This window comes from Protomyctophum bolini (assembly GCF_963924005.1).
Source record: "Protomyctophum bolini genome assembly, chromosome: 4".
Lineage (NCBI taxonomy): Eukaryota > Metazoa > Chordata > Actinopteri > Myctophiformes > Myctophidae > Protomyctophum > Protomyctophum bolini.
The window spans coordinates 5794118-5810269 of NC_137865.1; the positions used below are offsets into that span (position 1 = coordinate 5794118).

The 16152-nt window shown below is 42.4% G+C and overlaps 1 protein-coding gene across 1 annotated transcript in view; it reads right to left on the reverse strand.

Moving 5' to 3' along the window:
- LOC308314374 (voltage-dependent calcium channel subunit alpha-2/delta-4-like) overlaps positions 1-16152 on the reverse strand; it is a 236686-nt gene that overhangs the window by 115689 nt on the left and 104845 nt on the right. Inside the window, exons 6-9 of the mRNA XM_080761976.1 lie at positions 11978-12149; positions 4145-4226; positions 1485-1601; positions 1286-1345 (exon numbers count right to left, since the gene is read on the reverse strand). Coding sequence (XP_080618102.1) covers positions 1286-1345; positions 1485-1601; positions 4145-4226; positions 11978-12120 — 402 coding nt within the window. The 5' untranslated portion in view covers positions 12121-12149. The remainder of the gene's footprint in view (positions 1-1285; positions 1346-1484; positions 1602-4144; positions 4227-11977; positions 12150-16152) is intronic.

Here is a 16152-nt window from a genome sequence, read left to right on the forward strand (position 1 = left end):
ATGCGAAAGTACCAATGCTTGTTTGGCCGAGGCATTTAAAATATTCCAGGATATTTCTTCCGGTGAATCAGACGATGACACGGAGTCATCCGAGGCGGCGGAAGAAATGTCTGGTTCTGTCGGTGAGAGATTGTCTCCGGTAGAACTAGACGTCGGACATGATTCCGGCACTGTCGACACACCTAGCACCCCTCCTCCGGTTGGCCGCAGTTACGCGGGAGAGGATTTTGACGCTATTATGGCCGCTTACGATGTCGAGGCTACGGGTTTATGCGAAAGTACCAATGCATGTTTGGCCGAGGCATTTAAAATATTCCAGGAAATGTCTTCCGGTGAATCAGATGATGACATCTGAGGCGGGCGGCTGAAGAAATGTCTGGTTCTGTCAGTGAGAGATTGTACCCCCACACACACCAAATGGGGAACTGAAAGCGGAAGCTCAAATTGAGGAAGCGGAACTAGAATTATGCCGACACACAACTGTCAAAACTCAAAGTGCCATCAAGCAGAAAAATCTGATGACGTCATCAAGATGGGTTAGGCCACGCCTGTTCAAAAAGGGTGTTCCTCATATACTACTCCCCTAGATGTGTCACAGAGACTACATTTCTTTTGGGAGCGTTCTACCCATTGCTATGGCTGGCTGAAAAATAAAAAGGTCATTAAAATGTTGACATAATTATTATTGCTTATAGCATCTTTAAGCTGGTGGGGGAGTGGCTCTCCTGTAACAGACTGGCAGGCATCCAGCGTGTAATGTTTAACTTTACAGAGAAACTTACCTTATTACTGGCCCTGGTCATTTGGTCTTCACAGACATAAATTCACACTTAAAGGGACACTTCACCCTTTTTGCAAAAAAATATATGTTAATGACGTTTAGAAGCTTTAGAACACACTCCTGGGGGTCTTTATGTGTGTAATATGTGGTTTTAGATATTTTAGATTGTAGCAGTGAGCCTGTTGTCTCTGATGTCATGGACACTGGTCTCACTACCTTCATGGACTACAATTCCCATAATTCTTTGGAGAGCTGTCTTACTGAGACAACATGTAGTCCAGGAAAGAAGTGAGACCAGTGTCCATGACATCAGAGACAACAGGCTCACTGCTACAATCTAAAATATCTAAAACCACATATTACACATATAAATACTCCCAGGAAAGTGATCTAAAGCTTCTAAACGTCATTAACATGTATTTTTTTGCAAAAAGGGTGAAGTGTCCCTTTAACGGATATGGATGGATATATTGTACTTGACACGTAACACAAACATGAACGAACCCCTAAAGTAGCGTTGAATTCATGGTACAAATCTGCATCCTCCGCCGACTCTGCCAATCTCTGTGGAGAGAAACGGAGACGAACAAAACTATGAGCATTTCTCATCTCAAGTAAAATACAAGGGTATAAAATAAACGATGAATAGAGTATTTGGATGGATGTGTCGGGTAGTACGTGGTTCATGTTCGTGTTTTCTCACCTGCACCGACTTCATCTTGCTTCCCAGCATGCGCTCGATGTCGTCGGAGAAATCCTTCACCATGTCTTGTCCGTCAACTTTCACAATCTTGATGATGGACTCCACGTCCTTGAGTTTCTAGAAAGAATTCAGAGCGCATACATATCATGGATATTTCGTTTATTTTGTTGACAACAGCTGGGAAACATACATTAACAGGTTTCCGTCTATCTGACGTGTCCACACACGTCATAAGCAATCCAACCGACGGGTCGCAATGACGTGTGTACGTACATGTCCTAGCGCATCTTCAATGATGAATATTCTGAATCTTTTACTTTTTTTTTAATTTTTGAGTGAGATTCCAAGGCCACCGTACGCTTTGCTTTTCGTTCATGCGCGGTCCGGTCTGTTTACCGCTGCAGAAAGAATGCCTCGTCTCTCCTGATCCACGGCGCTCTCCGTGGTTTTGATCTGATTGCGAATGCAGTGAGCACTTACTATGAGACCTAGCTGTGTGTGTGTCTGTGTGTCTGTCTGTCCCACTTTTGTGCCCATATATGGAGCTGAGTGATTACGTCACCATGACTCAGCCATAACCATATAAGGAGTCCCCAAAGCAGCTATACGTCCAAAACCCAAATATGTACGAGCTGCGTTCGCTTCCCGCGTTTGCGCGTCTTACTGGTGGATATACTAAGCTCTTTCATCTCTGACTTCTCAACTTGCCTCTCGTTCAAGATATGAACGCGATGGATTATTTAGCCATAATATTGAAACGAGAGAAAGGTAAGCAATCAAAAAAAGTATCTACTACGGGGTGGAGTGGACCATGTCTTCCCGGCACCCCTGCAGAGCTCCTATTTTGAAGGAATCCCGGGGGCTGATTGTGTTAAATCAGTACTTCGTAATATTAATTAGCGGTAGTGCAATCGAAGACCATGTTCTGTCCCTAACTCGAATGGCACCGAGTTTGACTGAAGCGGACTTTGCAACGCTCGGCACAGTGACTCCGGGAGGGTCACTCGGTGGTGCCTCTCATGGCTCCAATCCGCATTAGACGGGGCGCCTCCATCATTTTAACTGTTTTGTTTGGCAGACCCCGAACGGAACTTTGGCATTCCTGAAGTGCGGAAGTGCCCAGGACGGAACCAGACTGGAAGGGGGTATACCCAAACGTTTGGTCACATTTATCCCAAGACGTCACGACGACAGGTCGTTTGGGGAGTGAGTGTGTTGTTCAGGTCAAGCACGCACCCATGACCCCCTGTGTGTCAATTTGCTATAAATATTCTATAATAGGCCCCCCCCTGTTTTCACTCTTCACTAATTATCTCACAAACTTCCGCACAGGTTTGCGTACGGAGGTGACCCTACTGCGCATGCGAATTAGCCCCGTGACATCACACCATCAACAAACACGAAAGAAAAGGGAGAAATGCGCTGGGTGAGGAACTCCACAGAAGTGAATGGGCTGGCACTATACTGTATGTGCCTGGCACTATGTCACTGTACAAGTGTACATACATATCATCGTTTGCCCTAGGTGACACAAAACGCCTTTAGGACATCCCGCTATGTGACATCCTGCTAAAATGAGTCAGTGCTGGCAGTGTCACCTCAATTGAGTCATATGAAGAAGATGTACATATACAGACTACAGAGAGAAACATCCTGTATGAGGGATTATATGTTTGCTATAAACAAACTGTGGGGCCACCACCAGTGCTTTTGGCACATATACTGCCTCCAAAGTACTGACGCATTCTCACACCAGATGCGTCAATCTCAAACACGACACGCGGAACTGATGACATGCAACAGCGACGCGAACGGCGCTGAGTCAGCAGAAGCAGACTTTGCGTCGCTCGGCGCTATACTGCCACTCGCCAGCTCGAGTCGCCTTCGGACGGTGCACCTCATTATGCGTTTTAGGTGTTTTTTAGCCGACATGCTGCCAGACTTATTATGAGCTGAAATGGGAGTGGCAAAGATGGTCGATTTAGAATGATCGCTCATCCAAAATGGAGCCACTATGAGGCGAGATGGTACACGAAATGCTACAAATGGCGGGTGAACTATTTGTAGGATTTTTTGCGAACGTCCGATGTTCACTGGTAGGTCTAGAGCCCAAAAGAGAAAGGTCGGACAGAGAAAGGTGGATAATAAAGTAGGGTTTTTCTACTGATTTTCCTCTCTGAAGATTTTCTTTGTATGAAAATCTGAAAATCTGATATAGTGTGGCTTGTTCCCCCTTGGTTCCGATCAGAAGCTGTGTTCACGTTCACTCTTTCCACTGTAAAATAATGGACTTACGGGACGTAAACCACAGATAACATGTCTTTCTTTTTCTTTTTTTGTCTTTTGCACTTCCACGTTCCATGGGTCGGGACCGAACATTTTAACTCAAATCTTTTCCTTCTGGAGGTCCCTGCAGGCAACAGAATGTTTTTGAGGAAGGGGGTCCGCAGCCAATTCGGGGGTCCTTGACATAAAAAAGCTTGAGAACCACTGCTTTAGGGCAGTCCTTCATTATTGGTAGCATTTCCGCTGCTGTTCTAGCCCATACTTAGATGTGTCACCATCACCACACGTATCATATCAGTCTCATCATGTCTGATCAGTATCCAACACATCATGGCTATACATGTGAGACTATACACAAACATTTAATTCCTTACCTTTTGTAGGAGTTGAGAGCCAGAATATTTCAGTGTGAAATCCCGAAGTTGCACGGCCATGAGAGTGGCCCACCCCTGCACCCTGAAACACAGAAACGCACATGTGGGTAAACACCAAGATGAACTGATATATATATAGTATCATTTATTATTATCACCTTGATGAACTGGCATACATTATCGTTACAGCATTTATGCAGGCAGATGGTTCATTTGTTGACACTATAGTTTTCATAGTTATCGTGTACAGCTTATTTGGTTTTTAATATACATGTTTTAGACTAGTACATGGCATGATGAATATAGATGAACGTGTACCGTACTTGGGTTAATACAATTGGGGATAGGGGAGAGTGAGAAAGAGGGCAGACTTAATGAAGGGGGGTGTCCTACTGTATTGTAAATGGACTATAGAGGACATGCAGGAATGACTGTTTTGGCTCAGCTGAGGATTCCTGTCATACCCTGCGCACGCACGCACGAACGCACAACACGCAACACACAATAAGAATTCTCTTTCATTGGTCCATCTGTTGGACGTTAATGATGCCAGGAGTGACAATGCTACCAAGAGAGAGAGAGAGAGAGAGAGAGAGTTAGTGTCGAAGTGTCCTTGAGCAAGACACTGACTGACACCCCTAATTGCTCCTGATGTGCTGGTTGCTGGTGCCTTGCATGGTTTCCGATGCCATCGGTGTGTGAATGTGTGCATGGATGGGTGAATGTAATGCACAATCTATGTAAAGCGCCTTGGATAAAATGCGCTATATAAATACGAATAAAAAATAATTCAGCTCAAACAGGTACAATGATAACTTGATAAAATGATAAGGATTCTGAAGAAAATGTTTCTCTTGTTGAACAAAACATATATTTACTACAGCGCTTATATAGGCCTATGGTAGCTTATTAATTGATCTGAAACATCTGCAGTGTAGCTGTAGCTCTCTGTTACACTGTACAGTAGTTATACTCAGTATATTGTACAGTAGGTACACAGGATTTGAGCCCAGAATAGGTTCAGCCAAGGTGCAACACAATGGCAGCAGTTAATGCAGTTAGTTCCAGGTGGTCTCCAACTATATGGAGAGTTGGTATGCAAATGGAGATCTTTAACTCTGCATTAGTTTGATACAATAATTATATTTAGGGAATGTGAAAGAATTGTTATCAATCAATGCCTGTTGTCTCACATACTTCCCACAGATGAGTCATACCTGTGTGATACTAATCACCCAAGGAGAGTTAGAAAACATGACATGACAAAACCTCCCATATCTACCATATTGGGTGAAGTATAACAATGTGCAAACACAGCAGCAGCTGTTGTGACAGGATGTCTAATCAGTGTACTGTACACCAAAATGACCTCGGTGCATAGAAATACTGTACATTACTGTATGAACAGAGGTTTTATATACCAGGTGAAAGCAAAATATTGCTCCCGATGTGCTGATTGGTGCCTTGCATGGTTTCCGCTGCCATCGGTGTGTGTGAATGGGTGAATGTAAATGCACAATCTCTGTAAAGCGCCTTGGATAAAGGCGCTATATAAATGCACCATGCATTTACCATTTTGGTGTTAAAGAATAAAGGTCTTAAAAGTAATTAAATTGTCACTTTAGAAATGTGCAAATGGACACTTATACTGTTTGAGTGACAAAACACTGTTGGGCATTAAGCTTATCATCTTAACATACAGTATAAACCTATAACACTGCACTGCCACTATTACATAAAACATTACAGAGGATGAAAACACGATATAAAGCCCAATAAGGGCTTATATGCCAGCATAACTTAAAGGGATATCTCTGTAAAAAATAAAAAGAATAAAGAAATAGGGCCAATGTGAAATGCATCATGGGAATTGTAGGAACTAAAAGAAAGGTTCAAACAGAGGGGAAGATTCAAGAGAGAATATTGTCACAAGGATGTTCAAGCATGCACATGCACTGTTGGAACACTTTGGTTGGGCTGCTGCATACGAAATTTCATGTCAAGGACCCCCAGACTTATCATGTATTTGGCCGCCGACCCCCCCCCCCCCCTCCCCCCATCTGAAAATATGTTGTTCCAGGTAACCCACCAGCAGCAAAGATTTTAGTTAAAAACGCTTCTGATGACTTGTAAAACGACGGCTTTAGCTTTTCCTTCAGGTTCATTTTGGGGTGAATTTTGGAGTCCTGCGATGCATCCGTGAAGGGACTACACAGACTGAATCAATGCAGTACATTAGTTTAGACCTGACTTAGAAATTTAAAAAATGTATTCTAAAGACAGTTTTCTGAAATACCCGTTTCTATGTCAGAGGTGCGCAATATTTCATGTCAAGGATCCCAAAAAGTATGTAATTGGCCACCGACCTCCATCTGAAAATATGTTGTTCCAGGGACCCCTCCCACCAGAAGCAAAGATTTGAGTTAAAAACGTTGGCTCTGAAAGAATATATATGCAAAGATTTGCGCCGTGATTTTTCTAAAATAACAGACCTACAAGCTCGTAGCGCGGCACTCGGTGCCGCGCTACGAGCTTGTAGATCTGCCATTTTTCAATAGCTAAAGCATAACATAATACTTTAAACACCAAAACACCAAAATGGGTTAACTATCGTTGTTTCTGAAGTTAGAATAGACTATAAGATCCATCAAGTGAAACGCTGTATCAAAAGCATGAGATAGTGTCCCAGTAACAGAACACTCATTGGAATTGTGCTGCTGCTGCAGTGACTCTAATAATGTTGACTTATGTCCTGCAGAGCCGAAGCTTTGGCTCAATTCCACCACCTGGCAAATCACATTAAATCATGTCTGACTGCCGTTTGTCCCCGAACCAAATCCACTGACGTGCAGACACAACGACCTGTCGTTTGTTGGTCCTGGCATGGCCAAATCCACCGAGTGACGTGACCCACTGACAGCATTGGGTTTTGGTGGGCCAAAAAGATAATCTCTTTGACTTTTTTTTTGGGGGGGGGGGGGAGATATGGTTCAATTGTACACAGGAGAGGACATGGACAGAAGAGGACAATGGAGTGGAATCAGTGTCCGCCATGCATCTGGAAATGGCTACAGGCTACACAGCAAATAATATAATAGGTCCTCTTTAATAATCATGATGAAATGGCACGATTTTTTTTCTACTCAGTCTGTGTCTCATAGGAGGGCCGTGGGCAGTTTAGAAACCGTCTTCGAGTGACATCATCATTAGGCAGATTATTTTTTTAAACAAGATATTTTTTACAAAAATGTTTAGATTTTCATTATCGTGAGAACGATGGCTTCCATTTTCGCATTGCAACTTTTCAGGACTAGAAAGCCTGCCGTTTTGATTAGCTTGTATTCCCCATCGATGATGTCATTGGAATGGAAGACGGTTTCTGAACTGCCCACAGCCCTCCTATGAGACACAGACCGAGTAGAAAAAAATTGCGCCATTCTTTTCGAGATTATTATTGAGGACCTATTAAATGAAGATAGGTTGAAAAGTGGTGAAGTGGTCCTTTAATTATAATATGTTGTAGTATTGCAACGATGGGTGTTACAGGGTTAATCCTACTTTTGAGGCACATTTGAGTACATTGTATACGTATGTTTTTGTACTGGTACTGTACATAAATAGTTCATTGTCATGCGTTTTGAAGAAAGTTTAGTATATAAAAATATATGAATGAGTCATTGCATTAAAACATTGCCCTTTTTTTTAATAACATGGTCTGTTTATTAACCCATTCTGAACGGGAACCCATTCTGGTGTCAGCATCATGTTATGCTTTAGCTATTGAAAAATAGCAGATCTACAAGCTCATAGCGCGCCACCGAGTGGCGCGCTACGAGCTTGTAGGTCTGCTATTTTTGAAAACTCGAAGAACGACTGACATTTTTTTAATCTGATCTCAGGTCAGAATGGGTTTAATCAGACCAGTGTGTGTCCAGTGGAAACCTCGTATGAATCTGATCTCAGGTCAGAATGGGTTAATCACATGGCATGTCATCAGGGTACCAGGGGGGATCAGGGGATCATTAGGTTTTTTTTTTGGTATTTTATTTTTTTATTTTAGAGCTACTGTAATGCTCTTATCTAAAGAGACTTATAACGAGGCTCAGCATTCTGCTTCAAGGACACATAGTGATTGGCCACCAACATGTGGTCACATGACATGGGCATACAGATGTGTACTGTATATTAAACGACACAATAATTCACAGCATTTTACTGTACCGTTGTTGTTGCCGTCGGGGCAGAAACCTCCTATCTCCAATTTTTTATTTATTTATTTTTATAATTTTTATCCCATGATTTTGTAACCCATTTTCCACCCCTGTGTCAATTATCTAATGTGATCCTGGGGCTCTACACAACACCCTCCGCCAACCTGGGGAGAGCAACGGACTTGAACTCATGTTTCTTTCATGCATGAGTGTCCAAGTCACTCTTTTACACCTGACAGGGGCAGGTTGGACGTATAGCGCGTGGAAGGAACACGTTATACCAAACCAGTTCCTTTCTCCTCCATCAGACACCCCGGCTGGCCAGGGGGAGGCAGTTTAGAGACCAGGATTACTGCATGTTTTTTGTGAGGGTATACCTATACACCCTCCATAGTTTAACTTTGATCATATACTACAGAGACTCACACAAAATCATCAAAAGTATCAGATCCACGTGCTCGAAACGCGGTGCGAAGTGACATGCTCCGAGCATGCAGATCTGCTGCTTTTGCTGAAAAAAAAAGAAAAAACATTTTTTTGGCATTCTGAGGTTTCCACACACCAGACAATTTTAGAGAATGATAGCAGGGGTCTTAGCCTGAACTTTTCATTTCGTTTCCAAACCGAATCGTGAATCGGCTATAGCGATTCAGGGCTGGATGGAGCCAGGCTATAGCAGGTTCTGGTTAAATATAGTGAAATGACAAAATGGCCCTGATTTGAATGAACCACTTTCAAACCAGTGTTGTTTTCGTCTAACTAAACGAAACTAAATGGAAACTAATTGAAAACTAAAAGCTATGGTGACTAAAACTAATACTAAATATATTGACACTTTCTGCAACAAATAAAAACTAAGAGACTAAAATGTTAAGTAGGGACTATAGTGGACAAGAGATCCAGTATTAGTCATTTTACACTTGGTTGCATGCTTTAAATAGCAGAACTACAAGCTGGCAACGCGTCGCAGCGCGACACGTTGTGAGCTAGTATAGATTGGCTATTTTCAGAAAGTGTAAAATCGGCATTAAGGCCCGCCAAAATACACTTAAACTAGACTAACGCTGAGACATTCCAGAATTGACTAAAATATGATTCAAACTAAATTTAGTTTCAGTCCAAAGACTATGACTAAACTAAAATTGAAATTTGCTGCCAAAAACAACACTGCTTTCAACCTGGCTTCCCTGGCATGTCATTCCTGTCCAAAACAGTTGAAAATAGTCAAACATTTTGAATAGCCATGCATATCTATAAGTTCACAAAGTGTTGCATCATTCACGATGCGTTGTGAGCTTGTAGATCGGCTATATTCATCGAATGATGCAGTATAATTACAGACCTTAACCCAGTGACACAAGCACATACTATGAAGCATCTCAATGCCATCCTGTCGTAGGATAACATCTCATCCATCTCATACAGTATAGTGTCACGGTGCTAAAACAATGGCCTATGTCCTTTATTGTTTTAAGCTTTTCAGAGGGCAATATAGAACACATATGACTATTTACGTACAAATAACACTGTCTGTCTGTTATGTAACATAAGGATTAAATGACAATTTGTGTTTTGACGTATAGGCAATTAAACCTGATGTATAGGCCAACTTATTTCTGGAGCAAGTGACTTACTCCAGTCTTGGACCATCTTTCCCCCCCAAGTCACAAGACAATGACTTATAGGCCAAAACAAATGGCCCCCAGCTTGTCACATTGTCTTTGTGACTTATAGGCCATTGTGGCCTATAGGCCGTTACACTCTTCTCTTGACATTATGCCATTATACTACTGGGGTGGGAACAGCGTCTTTTCAATAAGGATATAGGCGATTTTACCAGAGGTCTAGCTCTGGTCCATATATTATTTTTCCACCGAAAAAAAATAATACTTTTAGTTACTCCACTGCGCCCTCTACCGATATTGCAAGAAAAAAAACCCTCATACAGAATATCTTTCCACATACAAAATCCCTTTCTGGCCAAAAAGTACCTTTTATATGTGTGGTGGGGGGGGCTCAAGAGTGCTTCCACTAAGGAAAGTATTATGCTTTCTAATGACACAACCCGCCTTTGTATTTGGTGGCAAAATCGTTTATTTTTATTTACGCTAAAGATGAGAGGCTGGTCTGCATTTATGCGAGCCCCGGAAGTCATCGGTAACATAGCTCTAAATGCGACGTCATTAGAGCTATAGACCAGAGTCATGAAGAACTGATTTAGGCAAAAATAGTACCAGTACCAGTAGTAACAAACCTGTACGGGTCCTTTTGGGACCCCCTCAAGGAACCCTGATGATCCCTGGACCCCACTATGAGGGCCACTGATTAAAAAATATATAAAATAAACATCAATAGGCAACAGAAAGTGCCTGATCTGTCCACTCAACAAGTCAAGACCTCCGACAGTCATTGATAAGCCTAATTATGACGGTGTGTCACATCAAGTGATTTTTTTTAAGCTAACTAGTCGCATTTAATTCGTCGCCGACAGATTATGATGTCTTGAGAGATCACGTGTGATGTAATGTATGAGTGTACGTTTGATGTATAACAGGAAAAATAAATACATACAGTACGTGTTGTTGCTGATGGATTTATTTATTATCAACAATGTCTTAAATCCATGAAGCCTGTTCTTTGCACAGGATTTAACCCATTCTGAACGGGAACCCATTTTGGTGTTTAGCATCATGTCGTGCTTTAGCTGTTGAAAAATAGCAGATCTACAAGCTCATAGCGCGCCACCGAGTGGCGCGCTACGAGCTTGTAGGTCTGCTATTTTTTGAAAAATCGAAGAACGACTGACATTTTTAGAATCTGATCTCAGGTCAGAATGGGTTCATCAGACCAGTGTGTGTCCGGTGGAAACCTCGTATGAATCTGATCTCAGGTCAGAATGGGTTAAACACCACCACGATGGGAGTGAGTGGGAAACATTAACATTAACTGAATTATATAGATTATCTCATCTTTAAAATAATAATTAATCATTTTGTCAGCCAAATACCATAATGTGTCTTTTTTTTTGCTGTCATCTTATGACACTGCATCTAACTTGTTGGTTAACCCATTTTGGGGCGGGAACCCCTTTTGGTGTATTAAATCATTGTGTTTCACGATTTTTCAAAAATAGCAGATCTACAAGCTCATTGCGCGGCACCGAGTGCCGCGCAATGAACTTGTAGGTCTGCTATTTTTTGAAAAATCTTTGAATATATATTCTTTCAGAGTTTCAGTTTTTAACTCAAATCTTTGCTACTGGGGAGGGTCCCTGGAACAACATATTTTCAGATGGGGGTCGGCGGCCAATGTCATATATATATTTGGGGTCCTTGACATGAATATGTTTGAGAACCACTGACATATAGAAACATGAGTTTTTCAGAAAACTGTCAGGATTTAGAAGGCATCTTTATAAAATGTAGACGTCAGGCCTATAAATAAGAGATCCCTCCACAAACGGCTCCATGTGTCCACTAAAGCATCCGTCTAAATCAGCGGAAAAGAAAAAAACTAATAATTCATAATCCCAGAAACAAGCGGGATCGTATCTGGCGATCCCTGACGTTTTATAGTAGTCGGAAAAGGAACAGAGCTTATGATAATAATATAATAAACTCACGTCTCTGGTGGAATCTTCATCTGAGCGTTGGCCGTGGTGATCCATAACGTACAGCAGAGTCCCAGAATCCACAGCCCTCGCATTCCCGACCCCGGGTTCCTCCTGCCTTCCATCCTGACACTCACTCCAACAGGGGACATCATCACCACCAGACGCAGGTTCCAGGTCCACTCTATAAAGTGATCAGAAACAGTAGAACTCTGTAGAGCTGCAGAACTTCAGGGGCTAACCGGAGGAGTTCAAGAATATCCCAAAGAGTTTGAGGAGGGTAACAGTTTTTTCATGTTGGCTAAAACAAGGTTGTCATTTTTTTTGGACGAGTTGACCCTGAACACTCTCAGTTGCATCCGTAAAAAACCCCCTCATGTCATGCTTTCATCGTTCCCCTTTTACTCCGTTCTTTATACTTTTCATCTACTCAAAGTAAGAAGCAGCTTCATCTTGACCGTTGAAAACACTCCTGACATTGTATAGATTTCCCGGAAAGAACCGAACGCTCTGAAATCTAAAGGTGCATTTCAGGCTTCAGCAAAACAAAAAAGAAGAAAAAAAAAAGATAATAATCCAGGTAGGAGACGAGCAGAAGTGGATATATAGCCAGGTGAGTTATATGTCTTCCTCGGCAGCAACCGGCAAAACCCAGAGTCCTCCTGGTCGCCCCGACTATAAGCCCAGAAGAACCGGTGTCACCAGGTCACATTCCTCACAGACACAAAGACACAATGCACTGTCATGACTATAATAGGAGCATAGCACATTATCCTGGGGAGGGGGGGGTGGGGGGGGGAGAGAGAGAGAAAAACCCCAAAAAGGTGGATGACAGAGGCTATAATGCCATCGATTTGCGGAGCCGCAAAACCCGCTCGCCTCTCTTTACTGTCGCCCAATTTACAAACGTTAATCTACTTGGATTAAAGTCCCCTCCCACCCCGGAGTGGAGGAGAAGTATAGACGAGAGAGAGCGGGGTTGGGGAGAGGTGATGGGGCATACGGGAGGGAGGGAGGGAGGGCAGAGAGAGAGAGAGAGAGAGAGAGAGAGAGACAGAAGGGGAGGGATTGAGGCTTGGGATTGGACGAGAGGGAGGTCTGCCTGTTTTAACCTAAGAGGATTAGAGTGATTTCCGAAGACAGGCTCACGTCCATCCAATCAGCGGCGGTCACTTAAAAGGCCACACGGGGTATAGGAGAGACATCTAGTGGACCTGGTGGTGGCGCTGCTCCCAGTATACTGTCTACCACAGACCCCAAACAAACGCACGCTGTTGAACTTGAGCAGCAAGCTATAGGCATGTTGGGGTGAATGTGTGTGTAATGTACTATACGCTGATACACACACACACACACACACACACACACACACACGCAAACACGCAAGTCGGTTCATACAGTATACACACACAAGGCTATACTGTACACTTGTACAGGCACCCGTTTCCATTTGACTAATTGACGGAATACTATATTGACAGTTTGCAATTCATATACAGTTTGTGCAGTTTAAAAATGATTGTTAAAAAGGATAACAAAGACGTCACACCCGCATGTGAACTTGTGAAGTGAGTGCTGGTGCCTTTTATTTGACGTATAGGCCCACATAACCACAGTACCACAGTGCTGCTAGTACCGACCAAATAGACATGCATGATATACAGACACACAAAGTCACATGTTGGAGTGGTTATAGTGCTGCTCAAAAAAGGGCCTATATAGGGCTTGTTTCCAATTGTGGTCCTGTGGTCCTAAAGTGCATTAATTTACTTTACTGGATTTAATTATTTCCGGGACAGTGCATAATATTAATCAACATTGCAATCAATGTAAAAAAGCATACACTGGAGGAGGAGCCAGTCCATGTATAGACACTTGTTATAGTCTAGACATGCATTATGTCGGTACGGTACAATGCACTGCATATATACTGTAGCTTAATGCTAATATTAACCCATTCTGAACGGGAACCCGTTTTGGTGTTAAGCATCATGTCATGCTTTAGCTATTGGAAAAATAGCAGATCTACAAGCTCATAGCGCGCCACCGAGTGGCGCGCTACGAGCTTGTAGGTCTGCTATTTTTGAAAAATCGAAGAACGACTGACATTTTTTAGAATCTGATCTCAGGTCAGAATGGGTTAATCAGACCAGTGTGTTGTCCAGTGGAATCCTCGTATGAATCTGATCTCAGGTCAGAATGGGTTAAATAATTGTTGCGACCCCCAGGTTGAGATCCCCTGCTCTAAAAAGGGGGAGAAACCAACACAAGTATAGTGGATGGATCAATGGGTCAAGAGCGCCCTCTGTTGTCGTGAGTGGAGGGTTGCAACTGCTGACAACATGAAGCACAAGACTGCCATGTTCCATCATGCACACTTAACCCATTCTGACCTGAGATCAGATTCATACGAGGTTTCCACTGGACACACACTGGTCTGATGAACCCATTCTGACCTGAGATCAGATTCTAAAAATGTCAGTCGTTCTTCGATTTTTTCAAAAATAGCAGACCTACAAGCTCGTAGCGCGCCACTCGGTGGCGCGCTATGAGCTTGTAGATTTGCTATTTTTCAATAGCTAAAGCATAACATAATGCCAACACCAAAATGGGTTCCCGGTCAGAATGGGTTAAAGGTGGATCATCAAACACACAAAGAACTACTGTAAAATGACATCATCATCATCATCATACCCGGAGGTTATGCAGGAATGCCTATACTGAGTGGCAAAATTTTTATTTTCTGGCCTTCATATAGCCCACATACATTCCAAACAGAAAAGTCCTATTTGATTGCATTAAATGACTTTAAACAACATTAAAATAACTTTGCCTGCACTCAATCTGCCATTCACTTCATGCATGCGCATATAATACCCTCTTATAAGGAAAAATAAACAGAATAACTCAAATAAAATAAAACTTTTCTCCAGAAACTTCTCTCCAGAGCGCATTACAATGTATTTTACATCCACCCATTCACACACACACACACACACACACACACACACACACACACACACACACACACACACACACACACACACACACACACACACACACACACACACACACACACACACACACACACACACACACACACACACACACACACACACACACACACACACACACACACACACACACACACACACACACACACACACACACACACACACACATTCCACACCACCGATAGCAGGTGCTCCGTGAATTAAAGCCATTTTAGCTAAATCAGTTCAAGTTAATTCAAACTAAACTAAACTGTATTGGTTTTATTTTAATTTTATCAGTAGAATAATTCATCTCAAACAAAGAGAAAAGACCCGTTTGATGTTTGAAGCCTCATGTTATACTTTAGCTATTGGAAAATAGCAGATCTACGAGCTTGTAGGTCTGCCAATTTTTGAAAAATCCTGAAAATGTGGCACAAATCTTCGAATATATATTTTTTAACTGAAATCTTTGCTTCCGAGGAGCCAGTTACATATATTTTTTGGGGATTCTTGACATGAAAATGTTTGAGAAACGACTGACATAGAAACATGAGGTTTTTCAGAAAACCTATGACATTTGTAGAATCGACCTCACGTCTAAAATGGGTTCAACCAGAATCAAACTAGTTACTGTATAAGTAGTACATTTCCATCTGTGTATAGTCCACATACTTGGTACTTGGGGGGAACCTGATGTGGTAACCAGTGCTGTTGTAACTCCTACGGCCCTCCTTGCAGTGTCAGGTTTGGTAGTTTGTCAAGTATGCGGCAACCAGATCCATGCTGCTCTCTGACCACCGTGCGCTTACTATATGACAGAGTAAATCACACAGCGTTATGGGGCTTTGCTTACACAGAAACACACACTTGGGACGGTCGGGTATAGCAGGTTTGGTATTATGAGTCGCAAACACCCTTAGTAATACGTCTGACATCGAGTGTTTCTTCAGGGCATCAGAAACCAGAGAGCTGTTCTCCACTGCAAACAAGTTGATACATGACAATCACAGGCTAATGGTTTTTTGGGAAACGCAGTATAGAATACACAGAATTGTTTTCCGTGTGTTGTTTTCGTCGGCCAATGCTATGACGGAAAAAAATGTCGACTAGCTTTTTTTCACTGACGAAAAAACTGGAAACTACGATGAAATGTAGTCGACTAAAACTAGACTAACACTAAGACATTCCAGG